The sequence below is a fragment of the Macaca nemestrina genome, chromosome 12 (assembly GCF_043159975.1).
Source record: "Macaca nemestrina isolate mMacNem1 chromosome 12, mMacNem.hap1, whole genome shotgun sequence".
Taxonomy (NCBI): domain Eukaryota; kingdom Metazoa; phylum Chordata; class Mammalia; order Primates; family Cercopithecidae; genus Macaca; species Macaca nemestrina.
In genome coordinates this window covers 131738514-131753745 of record NC_092136.1, presented here as the reverse complement: position 1 = coordinate 131753745, position 15232 = coordinate 131738514, and the positions used below count along the sequence as shown (strand labels likewise).

At 45.8% G+C, this 15232-nt stretch overlaps 1 protein-coding gene across 13 annotated transcripts in view; it reads right to left on the bottom strand.

The window, feature by feature from the left end:
• Nucleotides 1-1050: 1050 nt before the first annotated feature.
• Nucleotides 1051-15232, bottom strand: part of LOC105476177 (neurotrimin) — a 1408523-nt gene continuing 1394341 nt past the window's right edge. For 7 of the 13 annotated variants that reach the window (XM_011731850.3, XM_011731851.2, XM_011731856.2 and 4 more), the window contains 2 exons: nucleotides 12486-12518; nucleotides 1051-7639 (listed from right to left, as the gene is read on the bottom strand). In XM_011731850.3, coding sequence (XP_011730152.1) covers nucleotides 7539-7639; nucleotides 12486-12518 — 134 coding nt within the window. In that variant the 3' untranslated portion in view covers nucleotides 1051-7538. The remainder of the gene's footprint in view (nucleotides 7640-12485; nucleotides 12519-15232) is intronic. The other 6 variants (XM_024791132.2, XM_024791133.2, XM_011731857.2 and 3 more) reach the window with 2 other exon arrangements.

Below are 15232 nucleotides of genomic sequence, written 5' to 3'. Positions count from 1 at the left end.
GGTATCACTAATTACTATAAATAAAATACAAACTTGTTTGGTTTTATCTAAGCTGGTGTAGTTGTCAGAGGTAAAAACATATGCCAAGAGGAGTCTGTCAGCAAAAAGTGTTTGGGGCAAAGATCTTGTGCAGTTAGATCATTACAGGTTTGATTCCCAAAGGATTGGATTCAGTCTGTATGGAACTCCCTGGGGGATTCAGAAGGATGCCCTAGTTGTTGCTTAGTCAGTTAAAAATTAAAGCCTGTAGGACACAATTCTTACCAATTATATTTGAGAAATGGAAGCAGCCTATGAGACAAATCCAAGGTGAAGTTTTGCAGCAGGAGTTCTTAACACTGGGGCTCAATAGTGAGTTTTAAAAGCTCACAAACCACCGGAACCTATGTAGAACACTTTGTGTATTTATACTTGAGTGTCTGTGTTTTTTCTTCAGATTCTGAAGGAACAGCCTTACATCCAAGGTGTCAGGACCATAGCCTTTCAATCTGTATGTCATGTCACAAACAAAGGGCTTTTCCAACCAAGTCCAGTGTGAACAGAGATATCTCCTACATAGCTCCACAAACCCAACACCTCATAAAGGTTTTGTCTTGGTTTGAGTTGTATAATTTTATTAGTTATGGAAATAGATACAAACCATGGGAGCATGCAGGTAGAGACCCAGAGGATTTCAGATCTTGGGAAGCCTTCTGAGATCAACTTGTCCAACATTAATTTCGTTGATGGGGAAACTGAGGCTTGGAGGTGCAGCAGCCTGCTGCAGGTCCCCTAGCAACCCAAGGCTGGGTTTGGATGGAAAAGCATCTCTTGGCTGCCTGCTTCATATTTTCTGTATTCTACCTATTTCTCATCATCAGGAAAATAGGAAGACATCAGTACGCAATGAGAGTAATGCTACCTCTAGTATTCAAATCTGATTGTGTTTTGCTGAGAGCCTGTCTAGGAATGGTGCTCCCTGTGACCAGTGAGCAGGGAGCCAAGACCTCAGTTCTCTCTGAGATCCTACTTGTAGCATCATAGAAGACATTTGATGCACGTCTATGCAGATCTCTCGCACTTACTCACTGAGAAGTTTTAATTGTCTGGATGTCCTTTATATTTTCTCATTTTATTTTCATTTTTTCTTGCCTGTTAAAATTGTAATATGAACACTTAGAGAAAAAGAAATTTTGTATTTGACAGACAGCATCTGTTGCCACAGATCTTAGCTCCTTTTCGAGTAACCAAACACAAATGAGAATTATGGGCACTGGCGAAAGTGACGTGGTGTGGGGTAGAATCATTTATTTTATTTTCATTTGTCTTTCTCCGGCATCTTTCCACAAGAAGAGGACCCCTCCTCCACACGTGCACTCTGCAGTCTGGGCTCCTCTTCCTGGCATCTGTCTTACTCTTACAGTTAGTCAAGTGCAGGAGGTATAGTTTGATGGCTCTTCCTTCTGACCTTCCATCAACTCTAGAAGTGAACCTTCAGAGGAAATTAAAGTTGAAGAGGGTGGCTGGGCACAGGCACTTGGGGAGGGGACCAGGGCTCACCTATCTTCCGACCCTGCACTCTGTCCACTCCAACCCCACACTTTGCCCTCTTCCTTTTACATCCTCAAGCTCTTCACAGAGAGGTTGGAAATGAAGCCGAGTCTAGGGCGCGAGAGAGGAGAGTGATGAGGACTCAATGAACCTGGAATTCAGCCAAAAATACACAAATATGTCCAATGAAATCTGCATGCACACTTCTGGATCCTTGATTGTAATGGTCAGGATGATGAGAAATCATTGTGAACTATATCTAGAGACCCCTCTTTTCATCACTATTTCTTGTTATTTTAAAGATGAATCTTAGAAATAACAGGTATCATCTGTTTTGAAGAGTTAAATAATTGCAGTAAATACTACACACACACATGCATGCACACACACACGCATACACACACACACACACACACACACTTGTACTGAAAATTCTGAGATTTTTGCCTACTCTCAACATCTTTTACTTTTCTAGACTTTAGGATATGTGACAGTTTATTCTCTCTTGTTTTACTTGTGTCATATAGAGGGCAGCTTGGGGCTAACATTATTTCCTGTTCCAGAAAAAGCCACTGTCTTTTATTAAGCAATGCTTCTTTCCAAGTGCTGCAGTGTTCATCCCTCAAGTTTTCCTTAAGGAGTCACTTCAAATATCTGCAGAAATGGCAGTTAGGATCATGCATTTTATCTTCTTATGAACTATTCTGGAAACACAGACAATGCATTGGCTGTGGATCTTGCCCACATTCACACTTTCAATTTTCATTTATCAAAAATGCTGCTTCCCCAATTTTTCCTTGCAGAAATCTTATAAAACATAAAATCACTTAATTATTGAATTCTAAAGCTAGATGGAACATCAGCAATCTTCCATCATAACATCTTATATAAAAGATAAGGAAAGGGAAATTCAACTAGTGATAAAATCTGGACTACAGCCTAATTCTACTGATTAGCATTTCAGTTCTATATCCAAAATATCACAGTGCTACTCAGAAATGCCACGGTTCAAGATTCACTGGAAACAAGGTAAGTGCTACGGAAACTCCAGGAAGTTCTAATAAAACAAATGCACTGAGAGAGGAATAATTCATTTTCAAATAATGTTAACAATCCCTAAAATATTGAAATAAACTCATACACTCTCACATCATGCCAAGAGAAGGGATCCAAGTTATTTGGAGGCTTTCATGGGAGTAAAAATCAACATTCAAAAAACGAAAGTCAACCCAGGTCACCATCATAAAGGATAATGCACCAAAATGCCTCAGACATGAATTGTAAGAATGGATCTTAACATGAGCTCAGGAATTAGGGAGCCTTTTCTATAAAGTGTGTGTTTCTAACAACGTAATAGGTATGTGACGGCGAAGGTATAGCGTTATGGAAAACAGAAAAATCTGAATGAGAAGGCAGAGACTCAGATAGCTCAGCTATTCACAAGTCATGGGGATATTAATTTGCATTTATTGCCTTGGAGGCGGATAAAGTTGGACGCTCATGTAAATAGTGCCTGAATTGAGAACAGAGAGAGGAAAGAATTGATACTTTAGAATGGCTTGTTTGAGCAGTTATGGGATGACAAAGGAGATATACTATGCACTCAAGTCCCAATGAGCAAGTTCTGAAACAAATTAGCTCTGGGATTTGGTTTAAAAATTTTTTTAAATGCTGAAAAGAGGTAATACTTCATTACTGCATCAGATACCACTAATCTCAATTATTTTTTACTGCTTCTGTGACGAAGGGTAAACGACTGATGTGTGCATATGTATTTGGCAAATAGTAGCACAACGACATGCAGTTTTCCACATCCATCCTTTAGCATATATTCTTCTCTTTAGTGAGAAGTACCTCAAATTTTTACCATTGTGGAAATAGCAAGTCCTTAAAATGTGTCGTAAACCCATATTGCATGTTTTAATTAAACAAGTCCATCCATTAGATTCCTATAATTGGTTAGTGCTCCTGTCTTTTGTTTCAAACTCACAGTTCAGAAGGTATAAGATAAAGATGGAGTCGGTCCAGTGAAATGTGCTGAACCTCAATTAAGTTTTAGTGTTAATTCATTTGCTAACTTATTTCCAGCTTGAACAATAGTTGTCATTCATCATCACTGTCATCATCACCATCCACAGCAACAAAAACGAACATTTGTGGATTGTCAGTCATGAATATGCTTAGTACATCCCACTGGTCAGAAAGCAGTCCTTGGATGAGTATTCTCAATGCTTCAAGTTAGACATCTGGATCTACTGTGTACCAGCCTTGGTGGGGCAATATTTAACAACAGGAGAAGAAGAGCCACTGCACATTTGCATGGCTGGAAAGGAGTAGATATTCCACCGAAAGAAGAGAGATGTGATTCTACAGAAGTGTTTGGCTAGAGTGGCTAGGGACTGTCCATCCCTCACAATCCTCCTTGCATTCATGAGATGCTCATGTCAGGGGACATCCTAATATTAGGGGTAGTGGAGGAATCCTAAAGTATGGCAGTGACTTATCTCTGAATCACAAGGGGTCCAGTATACTTGGAATCCAGGTCAACCTGCAGCAATTGTCCTCCATCAGTGCCTGCACCAAGAAAAAAAAAAAATCACTACAGGCTCTATTCAGGGTGATTTTCTGTGCTCATTCTGATGAACATTCTCTTACCAAGCTTCCATTTCCAGAAAAGGTAGGTCCGTGACTTGCCCCTATAAGCTCCTTTCAAAGCCACGTCCTCCTAGATGGAACTCTAAATCTGACTGAAGACCTGGAAGGCAGAATACCCTTTCCTGTGGTGTCCACATGTTCCCTCTAAAGACTGCAACTCAGCAGACTGAGGCTCACACAGTACACTCAGCAGAAGATGAGAGTAAGCTCCTGCTGAGGCAGGCTAGGAAGGGCTCCTATCTGGTGAACCCATCAATCACAGTCAAGCTGGTTCAACAAAGAACGTGCTCTTGCATAACCAGGGCTCTAAAGATCCACAAGGCAAGAAAACTATTGAGTTGGCAAATAGGTAAAATTAAGTCCTCATCAGTGCCCCTTACAAAGTTGGTTCTGACTCAACACTCTCTCCTGGGAGGGTGATGATAGCTATTTGAAGCATGATTAGCAGTAGCAGATATTACTAATGTCTACTGGTGGTCATTTAGTAGATATTGGCATTCACTAGTACATAGTATATGTGAAAGATCAAGCTCCCATTCAGACAAAGGCTGTGTTCTGCTGTCTCAGCCAAGCCTCAGAACTGCCTCTTGGCAGGGGCCTTGGCACATGGTATTCAGAGGTGTTTCTGGGCTCCCGCTTAGGAATATGGAGCTCACCTATCTTTTCCCCACTCTATTCCAGTAAGCCACGCTTTGCACCCAAACCCTCAGGCCAGTGTCTACTGAGGTGCTAGGCATGGGAGGGTTAGTCAATCCCACCCACCCACTTTCATTCTAAGGAGACTCAGAGCCCTTTCTCTTTCATGGTTCCTGGGCAGAGGGAGGGAGAAACACCAGTGCAGTCAAGATTCCTGAGGCTTGGCCAGGTAGTTCCAGACCTTGCTGCCAGGAAAAACTTGGGGCATCTGGGATGTGGCTGGGGCTAGGGGTGAAAGGGTAGAAGGACACAAAGAAAGGTGAAGTCAATAGCTTTCTTCAGTCTTGCCAGAAGCAACTGGAAATGACACAGCTCCATCCCAGTCCTTCCTGGTTCCTCTCAGGTGAAGCTGACCTGGAAACGCAAGTGCCGTCATTCCCGTGTGTTTTGGCTCGGACCCATTTCTGATTCTCAGTTCCTCTTATGTGGCTAGAGGTGAGGTTTGGAGGTCGGGTTTGGAGGACTGGTTGATGGCAGATTATTTAAAACTAAACATGATGTTTCAAGCTGGCTTTCTGTTTTGTTTTTTGTGGGGAGATTTTTTTTTGGCTTATGGGAGTTTTCTTGTTTACTTTCTGTGACAGTGACTTTCTGCTGCCTCCCAGAAATAATCGGGCCTAAATTCGTCTCCCTGACTAGACTTGGCCTTTGCCCACGTTGTGTGGTGAGATGTTTGAGCACAAGCAGGACACTGGCAGCCCTGGCCAGGACCTCCTGAAGGCACTGAAAATGCAGTCCCTATCAGACGCACCTTCCCCTTGCCTCCGTGTGCAGATGGAGGAGGTCCCATGTCCTTCCTGTTTGTCATCTCAGCACTTACCACCCCTCCATCCCAGGAGGGTTTAAGAGCCCATCCTCCCCCATCCTTCAAACCTGAGCCAGGCAGGCTGTGACCCCACCCCGCTGTAGAATGAGGTACCACACCAGGCAGGCTGTGACCCCGCCCCGCTGTAGAATGAGGTACCACACCAGGTGAAGAGGGACATGGAACACTTTTTAATGTCAAGTCAGAGACAACCCCACCCTCCCGGATCCCCCAATCCCACTTTCCCTCATCACATCCAGGACCCCTCCCCGAGGACTCTCTGGTTCCCAGACTTTCAGGGGAGGGAAAAAAAAGATTACCTAAAAATTGCATTTTCTTCTCTTTCATACACACTCACACAAAGGTGGGAAATTAAATAAAATAAACCAAGAGGATTAAACTCTCCAGTGGTCACGAAGGCATCAGAGATTCCCATAATGGGCTAAAGCAAGTGGGTACTGACGGTTCTGCTTGTTCAGTTGCTTGCTGTCTGTTAATGCCACAGAGCAGGATGGAGAAAGCGGGGCCACCTGGGGTGGCCGACGCGCAGAGCCACACCTGGAAAGATGCTGCGCCTGGTATTAGTCGGATTTTTTTTTATCTTTTCACTTTTTATAAATGTCTCTGACATGTAAATAACCCAAGAAAATAAAAAGGCAGGAGCTGATTACACAATTACCAGTAAACTCTATCATCTTTTAGAAGATCAACACACAGCTAACGCCATATACAGCATGCAGTAATGTCTGAGAAAGGACCCTGCGGAGAAATAAAATGGCTAGAACTCTAACAAAAAAAATATATGTATATATATACTGTATAATATATGTCATCAAAAGAAGCATAGCCAACAAACGCAAGATACAGTGCAGATCACCTTTCCATTTCTAAACAGTGTGTAGAGAGCATAGTATTGTCTGCATGAGATGCCACAGTCGGGAGGAATCTGTAGCGCTGGTGGAGATGTTGGTTAAATCGGATGTATTTTTTGGTGGATATGCCAAATCCTCACCAGGCGATTAGTGCCTGGTGTCTGGTCCACCAGTTGTAAACCTAGTTTAGAAGTATACTATTCATTTTTACTGTTTAACAAACATACTTCTCTTCACCCTTTTCAGTTGTATTTTTTTAGTTTTGTCTTGTTTTTGCACTAAGTTCTAGACTCATATCAGAAAATATAATTAATAAAATTAATAATGAATCAGAATCGCTTGTTATCCATGATGTCCATGTAGTAAAATGATAAAAAAAAAAAAAAAAAAAAGTTTAACGGTATCTTTTGTGACTGTTGTTTGTGGGATTGTTGTTGCTGTCGGACCGTCTTACTTTGTTTCCTTTTTCTTTCTTTCTCTGTCTTTTTATTTCACGTTTCACAACACACACCGTGGTGGCACAGTCTACCAAAGTGCCCCAGCGCCACGCTTGGGCCGGAAGGTCTCACTCTGTTCGTCTCTATGGACAGATTGAATTTGGGATGGCCAGCTCCAGAATGTTCCACGTGGGGGCACTCTGTGGGCAAAGCGACTGAGCCCTTGCCCACACTGGCACCAGAGAGGTCACACGAGGCAGCTTGCAGTGGGTCCAAGCCGGGTGTGCTGCGTTCTTCCCGTTTGGGAAAAGAAAGAAAACTCCGTTGTACCTAAATATCTGCAAGGCAATTTTCAATTTCTTTCTGAAAACTTTTTCCCCCCAAAGTATTCTTTGTTCCCCTCCCTCAAATTTCTGTCCCATGAGGCTGTGTTTCTTCTAATTTCATTTGTAACTATCTGATTGGTTGCTGTCGGTGTTGCCAGTGCTGTTGTGTTGGTGGTGGTGGCGGCAGCCTTTCCCGGGTGGGGAAGTGGCACTCACATCAAAATTTGAGGAGCAGGTGCAAGACCAGAAGAGGCAGCAGCCAGACGCAGCCTGCCCTCCTCGATGTGCCGTTGCTCACCTCGCTGACAGCGCCCGGGCCTGTGGAGAGAACATACTCGCCGTGAGTGGGCTGGGAGAAAACGGAAGGAAAGCTCGGTGGTTGCCTGGTCTGCTGTCATTCGGCCTTGCCCCTGGTGAGGCGTCCCTCTAAGTGAAACACGTGGTGTTCCAGCCCCAGCTTGAGAAGTGAACGTTCTATGACTCACATCCCCCAGACACACACACTATATAACAGGAAGCCTTCCCCTGCAAGGAGAACATGAGGCTCAGGTTAAAGCGTCCTGGGCCTTCTTCCTTACTGTGTCATAACATGCAAAGGCCATGGCTCAGGCTCAAATTCAAGAAGGTGGTGGCAGATTCATTAATATCCTACACAGAGCTTTAACAAAGTCAGACTACTGTACTGAGTGCCTCATCACCCATCCACTTCTGAGCCCCGCCTACCTGAAACACTCACCTACCCTCCAGCTGCTTGGCCTGTGGCTCAGAAAAGAACCTGTTGGACAAAACAATCTGTCTGCCTGCTGCTTCTGCTGCCTTGGGCACAGAGGCCATCCTGCCAATCACTCTGCCCCGGGCAGGGCACCAGGGTTCCACCTGGAGCACCTGACCTCTTCCCCATCTGGATGGGGTAAGAGCAGATGCAGCTCAAGGATCACATGCCTGCAAGGCCAAAGCCAGCCCACATGGATGGAGGTGAGTCAAAGAAAGGAACAGGAAGCCTTCCTGTGCATGTGGATGTAACTGGAGATTAATGAGGACACTGGGATGCAGAACTTGCCCCAGTGTATGTCCTTTGGTGGGGTGGTAGGGGGCACCTTACCCTAGGAGGCATACACTGACATGGCCTACAAACAGATACTCTTTGAGATGGAGACACAAACACAGGAGGCAGGAGAACTGCAAGGCAGTACAGTTCCCCAGCAGCTTCCCTACTGTTCTGAAACATACGTTTTCTGGCTACCTCGGCCCTTGTGGCCAAGAAACCCCATGACCAGTGGCGCTCTGATTTCTGTAGAGTACATACGGTTGGATGCCCAGATGAATTAGGTACCCGAGGAACCAGGCCACCTTCTCAGACTGGACCTGCTCTGGCACACTCCGTTGCACTGAATTTAATAGAGGTGTTTAAAGCTGGTGGCCTCACTAAGTCCACGTCCTCCTGGGTTAGGGAATAAGGAACAAAGCCAGAACCTGCCCGCCTGACTTGGATGCTCAGCGTTGGAGACATTTCTGGCTAAAGCAAATCAAAATCAAAACAGGCTTCTCGACTCCATTTGGGATTATTCCATCAAGTCTAGAACTCTTGGCTTGAAGCCAGTGCCCTTACGATTTTATATCTTGGCCTTTTGGGATAAATCCCTAATTTGGGGGCAGTGGCTAAATAGGTAGCCGCGAGATTGAAATGCAATAGGTCATCAACCTCACGTTTCCCTGGTGTCTGATTCGCAGCATCCGTAATGCCAGAACTTCTCAGCGGTGCAGATCCCCATGCTGAGAAGCCCAGGGAATACTTATTCTCTCTACCTTGCAGAAAGCAGAAAACACAAAACCAAAGACATCCGTGCTAGGATACAGGTGACCAAGGAACATTCCTGGAAAGCTCCCGCGGTTTACAGGTTTACATTTCAACAAGCAGAAATGCTTGTCATTTAGGATCGGTCACTAACCGGTTGTGTCTTCTAGAATCTAATCACCAGACACTCCACTCCCTCTTTGTAGACACTCACTCTGTCATCTACCAGCACATTCTTTGGAATCAAAGGAGAGAAGCCTCCGCCAGATGCCTTCAAGGGTGAGAGATTATGTTTCTCTGCTCTGCGGGAGTCCTTCCCCTCCAGGCAACTCCAATATTCTTCCCACCAAGGCCCTTGTCTGTGCCTGAGGCCGAGGACTCTGAGATGACAAGGGTGGTTCTGAGTCCACGTGGCCCAGCAGGTCTTTGTGGAAGCCGGGTTGCATGCTTTGCCTCAACGGAGTCAGCAGTCACATTCTATCTTCATACGCATGAATCACACAGTACAATTCCATACGTGTCCTGCACACTGGAGTCCTTAACTCCCGGCAGGACACACAGCTGTCAGCACACTGCTCTGCCGCTTTCATCCCTTGTGCTCTCCTGAACGCCTATGTACATCTCTGAAACCCATTTCCCGTTCAATTCCCACACGCTCCCACCTCCCGTCTCCCGTTCCCTCACCATGACTAAGAAGATGCCCTGGGTAAAAGAGATGGAAAACAAGTGTCCCTTCCCTGCACTGAGGTTCTCTTCTCTCTTCTGCATTCCCTCCTTGCAGTGAAGCCTCCAGGGAGGATAATGCCACAGCCCAGCAGGGGCCTGGCGTGGTTACCATGTAAGGGAATGTTGAAACCTTGTTTCCAGGCTGGGGACTCTGCAGCTCGGAGACGACTGAGAGCGGGCAAACACCCCCTGTGGCACATCTCAATGGTCCTGCGGCTATGCCAGGTGCTCTCCCTGGGTGCCTGTGTTTGGTCTCCTTGCTACGCCCCTCAGAGTTCTTTCGTGGATCTACTTCACGCTGGGAAGCACTACAGAGAGCTTGTAAGGACGAGTCCTTACCTGTTGTGTTAGAAACTTCTTCCTATGGAAGACAGAAAAAGGCCACCAAGTGCCTGCCAGCCATTCTCTTGCTTGTAGTATATCTGGGAAAAGCCCGAGCGGCCCCTCTGAAGCTCTCCATCTCCATCTCAGGCTGGTGAGTGGCTGGCACTGACTATGTGACCATATCCAGTCTGCACAGCCCACCCCACAGGCACAGGCACTCGCCACCCTGGAACCTGTCTGTCTCATCCAGGACACCAGACCTGGAGCAAGCTGGACAGGAGGAGAAGGAAACAGGGGTAGCCCCCAGGCAGGGGCATTCCACACATCCTCTCAAAGGAGACAGTCTGCACCATCTCATCTTTCAATTCCCAAAAATATTCACCAATTGAGCCTTGCCACCTGTGGCCTTGACCCCTGGAATTTATTCCTTCCGCTAATTCCAGGGTGACATTTCTACCCCAAATTGATCATGATCCTCATTTATTTGAGGCCAACAGGTTAGCACCAAGCCCAGCTTCTAAGTGGAACGAGCACTACATTTCATGACGTGCCTGCAGTCTGCATCCTTGGTGTCTCTTCTTGCCACACCTAGTTCGGTGCCCTTGCCCCTTGCCACATAGCCACAGGTGTGCACACAGGGGCGTGTCTTTTTTCCCACCCTCACACACTCTCCCCTCTGTCCGAAATATGCTTCACCCATTTCACTCTTATTCTTCACTCCAGCTCCTCTTCCAGCCTTCAGACGCCTCTTCAGGCAGTCTTCCCTGCCTGGCTCAGTGCCATGCACATCCCGCTAGTGCAATACTTACCACCCTGTGTCATAATTCTCTTTGCCTAACTTATTTGTATTTCCTCCTTTGTCCTCTGTGCAGTAAGTTCCTTAAGAGCAGAGTCTGTATCTCATTGGCCCATGGCAGGGATTCAACCAGTGTTTGTTGAAAGAAGGAGGGGGCGTTGCCACTCATGCTGACATATCCACATTTATTTGTCATTGTATTTTACTTTGGCTTAAAATTATATTTGAAGAAAGCAAAACAAAAACGTTTTTCGTACCTTGCCCTCCGCTTTATCTCAATTTCCTCTTCCAAATACCTTTACTCTCCTTGTCTAACTATATCCAATACAAGTAACTGAGAATTGCTGTGGCTGAGTGTCTATCTACATAGAAGCAAAGTCATGTCAATTAGGATTTCAGATAGAGTGCTTGCATTTGGAAAGCTATCACAACACCTTAATGACACTCATGTAGGAGATGAGAATTATTATCTCCCTTTCTAACATGTGGAAACTGAACTTCAGGGAGCTTAAGTGACTTTCCCAAGTCCCCTGACTTCTGCCTTCAAATGCAACCATCTTCCCAGTATCTCAGAGACACATCTTCAGAGAATAAAGAGAAGAGAGTGTGGTTGCATGGCCTGCTCCACCTGGGTACAGGTTAAGGTGAGAAACGCAGGCATGCCGCTGGGCTGCCTCCCGCAGGCCATCCCACACTGAATGAATGCTATGTGGAAGGATTCCACGAGATGAAGACCTTAGGTCCAGGCGGGCGTGGAACACAGCACCCTGGGATCAAGGCCCTCTCAAAGCCAGTGTGGGCCAGAGCGACGGCTCAGCCCATCTGCCTAGTGACATGGGCCATGCAGATGAGGCCTCCATTCTTCATTCAGCCACGCCTCCACTCCACAGTGAATGCCTTTATTGCCTCTATCTCATTAGAGAGCTGCGGAGGCCTAAAGAGACTAATTACCAGGACAGTTAGGGTCCCAGAGAACTGTGATGAGTGTCAATTATCCATCGGAAACATCTGGCAGGAATGAAAGCTTCAAATAAGATGCATTTTATTCGTAGCCAAGTGACTCACCCAAGAACCTCCCCCTTCCTCCCATCTTCCCCTCCCCACCGCCACTCCCCTTCCAGCTCCAAGTTAGAGACATAGAAAGAATGGTGCAAGCAAGGGCAGCATGCAGGGCCAAGGTCTAAGAAGATCGCTGCATTAGAGCATCCGTGTGTGAGGAAAGAGGCAGGTCTGGTGCAGAGAAGCCCAGAGATGGAGCTATTCTGGGCACTGACAGGTGCTCATTAGTGCCGCCAGCAAAGAGAAGTTAGGCTGCTGCAAGTGGGATCTACCCAGGAAGGATTGGATGTCCTTGGGGATAGGGTTAATCTAAATTGACACGGAGGTGGCTCAAGGTCAGCGGAGGGTTCCCTCTGCGCTGCTTCCTGGAGTTAGCTCAGGAAAGAAGGCATCTGGGAGGAACGTGAAGAGTTTTACATACCCCACACCCACCAACGCAGCAGCTGTCTGAAAAATATACAAACCTTTCCAAGGGGTCAGGGCTGTAGTTTTCACTTCTAAAAGAAATTAAAAACAAGCCACCGTTAAGGTCAAAAGCAGATGGAGGTGCTCACTTTGCCCTCAGGTGATTTCAGGAAGAAGCTGGCGCTCCTGGCGCAGCAGTGTCCCTGGGCCTCTTGCACGTGTCCCTTGCTGTCCTGACCACTGCCCAGCCCTCCTATATGACCCCCTCTGGTTTTCTGGTTTACTTGGGCAGCCAGTTGCCACAAAAGGTGTGCAGGTTGCTGGAGAAGGATGTGAATGACAGTCAGGTTGGACCACAGACGGAAGCAGAGCCAAGATGTCCGCCTGATTTTAGCAGGTGACACAGCTGCACCTTTGGACCCTGAGGCACCAAACCAAATCTCCTTTGTAGAACAACTTTCTTTCTTTGGTCATCAGGCTATCCTCTAATTAGTTGAAGCCTATAGGCCTTACGTATAAAGTTGATGGCTGCCTATGGATTTATACTACACCATTTGAATGTAGGTGCTCATGCTGTATTTGAAATGCAAAAGTTTGACTGGCATTTAGCTATGCATTTAGAAACACTAGTGAGTTAGTTTCCATGTTCCAGAGGAGCCCAAACCATTGATATCTGACTTCTCTTGCAGAGTTGGACAATACCAAGCTGGTTCCACAGGGCTTCATCTCTCTGGGGCACCCTGCAGCTATGACCCACACCCGTGCTGCTACAGTTGCACTTGCTAGGACCTCCCTGTAGAAATGCTGGGATCCTGGCCCCTCTCTGCTGCCTAGACTGTGAAAGATCTCCACTTCACCAGCTTCAGCTCTCAGAACAACCTACAGAGCCTCTCCACCTTTTCTGTGGATAGTAGATGCCTTGTTTGGCCTGAATTTGGAATGATCTCTAATCTTTTACTTCCCTCTTTGTTGTTCACCCTGGATACAGAGAGGATGGAAAATGACACTAAAGCTTTTTGCATCAAAGTGATACCTTGGGAGTCTATGTTCTCTGTGCAAAGGTCCTCGCATACAGAAAGACAACCTAGATATAACTCATCCTAAAAGCAACTAAAACATTTGCTCAAAGTCAGATGAATACATACCTGTGCATTCACGCCCTCAATCTATTCTTTAAAATCACCTGACACATGATATCCCTCTTGATTTAAGTGGGCATTAGCGACCCTGAGAAGCCACTCTGAAGGTACAAAGAGGGAAAGGGTTCATCTACGATCAAAAGTTTTGTGATTGAGAAAATATCTGATGTACAACAGGATGGTAGGGAAAAGCCAGGGGTGACGATGCCATGTTGCCTGTGCATTTAACAAGGACGGTCCCTTGAAGGGCTTGCTGGGCCCCAGAAACAAGTTCAGAAGCTAAGGATGGGGCAGGGCCATTTTCATTAATTGTCTTAGGTACCAGTGATTTTTGAGCCTCTCTGTGGCAAGAAAAAAGATAACTGGAAGGAGGAAGGATGGACTGAAGACAGACTTCAGGAGATAAAATAGTCATAAAACTTTTACCCCCAAACCACAAGCAGTTTGGGGGTGCTCATCCAGAGAGCGATGTGGGTGCTGGTTCAGACTGTGCTGGAGGAAGGACCCTGGAAGCGCTTTCACCTGGCAGTTGAGATTATCAGAAAGAAGAATGCATTGAAAGCACAAGTTCCTGCTGGAAATACGAGAGGTTTTCTATAAACAAAGACCCCCCAAAAACTTCAGCTTAATTATTCCATCCAGATGGGTTTTTTTTTTCTCTTCATCTGTATCTCCAACACACACTACTTGAAAGATGGCCAACTCTTTTTAGTGTCCACATAGGTAAAAAACAATTTGACGCTCATCTTAGACTTTAGCTAGAACTCACCCTTGGGCTTTTCCAGGTAGCAACTGTTCAACCCTTCTGATCAACTAGAGCATCCTTTTGATACCACTTCTACCCCACCACAATGAGGTGGAAATGCCAGGATATTTTCGTATATACTCTACACCCATCATGCTCATTCCAGTCCACCCCCCTTGCTTTGGTACTAAGACGACATGCTGGCAGTGTCCTCTGTGCCATGCTTGACATGCTTCTGTCCAGCGTGTGTTGTGTCCCGCTTCCAGAAACAGGAGCCTTGCTTGAGCCATCAAAGCTAATGCTGGCCATAAGCTCAAGTCTTTGAGTAACATCTTGACTCTCAGGAACATAAACAATCCCTGAAAATTCAAGCGTGTCAAGCATGCATTTTCCACACCAAGGCTTTAACTGAAACTTAACTGATCTCTTTGTTAATGGTATGTTAACAGTAGGTCAGGGAGGGTAGGAAATTATGTTGAAAAGAAAGAAGAATGATGGAAGGAAGGACGAAAGAAAGGAAGGGAGGGAGGGAGGAAGAAAGGGAGGGAGACAGGAAGGAAGAAAGGGAGAGAGGAAAGGGGAAGGGGGAAAGAGGAAAAAAAAAAAGAAGAAAACAACAGTGAAAAGAACCCTCCCACCCCAACTCTAAGTCAATATTCAATGTTTGCTCAATCCAGAAAGTTATATTTTTTCCAGCAAAGCTAATTTGGCTGAATCCGAGTGTCCAGTTAAGCAAAGGGCTGTTGTCTGGCTCCAGTGGGCAGGGGAGGGCTGGTTTCATGTGAAGATGGACATACAAACCTTCTAGCAAGAGGGTGAGGGACTTTTGTTTCTTTTGTACTTTCTGTTATCTAGACACACACATACCATAGAAATGCTTAACTACTGGATGACTTGACCTAATTAACTGTCTTTAATCCTC